Here is a 1,259-nt window from a genome sequence, read left to right on the forward strand (position 1 = left end):
CACCAGGTCAACCCCAGTCTTGGGGCACCAGGTCAACCCCCTGTTCGGGTGCCAGTCCCCAAGGCTCTGGGTTCACCCCCGCCCAGGCCCCGGGTCCCACTCAAGGATGCAGGTGCCCCCCAGCTGGGACACCCGGGTGCCCCCCATCCTACAGAGGTCCCTGTCTGCCAACCCTGTCACCCCTGGTCTCACCCACACAGACCCCTGGGCTCCCCACGGAATAGGGATGTCCCCCATGGCCCCCAAACTGGGTGCCCCCACCCTAAAGCCATCGGTGCCCCCTGCCCCAGCACCCAGGTGTCCCTCAAACACAGCCCCGAGGCTGCGGGACCCTGGCACGGTGGCACCAGCCACACAGTGTCCCCTTTGTCCCTGGCTGGCACCAGGCGCCCGCCTGGCACCGCTGCCCGCGCGCAGGCGCCGTCCCCGGCRCAGGTGGCACCGCACGCGGCTCCTACGGACTCGCTTTATTGGGGGGGCCCGGGCGGCCCCCCAAGGCCCTCGGCGCCCCTAGGTGGGGATGACGCCCGTGGCCAGGAGGATGATGAGGATGAGGATGATGGCGCCCACCAGGCCCAGGATGAGCAGCAGCTTCAGGTTCTTCCACCAGTACTTGCGGGCCACCTTCTGCGACGTCGTCTTGAAGTGCTCGGACTGCGGGCGGGCGCCGGGCTCAGCGCCCACCCTGGGGACCCTGCACCCGCTGGGGACCCTGTGCCCCACACCTGGGGGCCCTGGGGCCACCCTGGGGACCCTGCACCCGCTGGGGACCCTGTGCCCCACACCTGGGGGCCCTGGGGCCACCCTGGGGACCCCGCACCCGTCCCATGTGCACGTATCCCTCACCCCGAGGACACCCAGTTCTGCTCTGGGGACCTGGTCCCCTCTTAGGGACCCTCTTCGGGACCCCGCAGCCTCACAGACACCCCGTGGCCACCCCAGCGCCTCCCCAAGGAGCCGGCGCCCGCGGCGCGGAGCCGGCCGCCCGCACCGTGGCCTCCAGGTCCTCGGTCTTGTTGCGCAGGTGGTCGAGGTTCTCGCCGCGCGCCAGGATGCGCTCCACGTTCTGCGTCATGATGCTCTTGACGCCCTCCACCTCGCTCTGCAGCTCCCGCACCCGCTCGCTGCCCGCCTGCCGCGGCACCGCGCGCTCAGCGGGCGCCCCTCGCACCCGCGCCGCCCCGCGGGGAGCCCTCGTGGGCCCCCGGACCCGGCAGGCACCCCCGCAGCCCCCATGTGCCCCATAGGGTCCCTATAGG

The 1,259-nt window shown here is 72.3% G+C and overlaps 3 protein-coding genes across 3 annotated transcripts in view; 1 reads left to right on the plus strand and 2 right to left on the minus strand.

Annotated features, from left to right (window-relative positions):
• The window catches only part of USP39 (ubiquitin specific peptidase 39), a 7,684-nt gene extending 7,447 nt beyond the window's left edge, over nt 1-237 (minus strand). Inside the window, exon 1 of the mRNA XM_026042733.1 lies at nt 193-237. Coding sequence (XP_025898518.1) covers nt 193-237 — 45 coding nt within the window. The remainder of the gene's footprint in view (nt 1-192) is intronic.
• Nucleotides 238-482: 245 nt separating this feature from the next.
• VAMP8 (vesicle associated membrane protein 8) lies at nt 483-1,236 on the minus strand. Its single transcript, XM_026042744.1, has 3 exons — nt 1,222-1,236; nt 992-1,132; nt 483-654 (listed from the first exon to the last, which is right to left on the minus strand). Exons 1-3 carry the CDS (start codon nt 1,234-1,236, stop codon nt 511-513), a joined length of 300 nt encoding a protein of 99 aa, XP_025898529.1. The 3' UTR covers nt 483-510.
• GGCX (gamma-glutamyl carboxylase) overlaps nt 1,235-1,259 on the plus strand; it is a gene marked incomplete at its 3' end in the record, with an annotated part of 3,910 nt that continues 3,885 nt past the window's right edge. Inside the window, exon 1 of the mRNA XM_026042757.1 lies at nt 1,235-1,248. Coding sequence (XP_025898542.1) covers nt 1,235-1,248 — 14 coding nt within the window. The remainder of the gene's footprint in view (nt 1,249-1,259) is intronic.

The sequence above is a fragment of the Nothoprocta perdicaria genome, unplaced genomic scaffold (genome assembly GCF_003342845.1).
Source record: "Nothoprocta perdicaria isolate Ctin4 unplaced genomic scaffold, notPer1 scaffold_103, whole genome shotgun sequence".
NCBI classification, from domain to species: domain Eukaryota; kingdom Metazoa; phylum Chordata; class Aves; order Tinamiformes; family Tinamidae; genus Nothoprocta; species Nothoprocta perdicaria.

Bases quoted from the DNA above. Each gene is read 5' to 3' on its own strand.
- VAMP8 (XM_026042744.1), bottom strand. The intron at 655-991 runs GTGCGGGCGGCC...GCCCGCCCGCAG, and splicing joins CCGAGGACCTGGAGGCCACG to TCCGAGCACTTCAAGACGAC.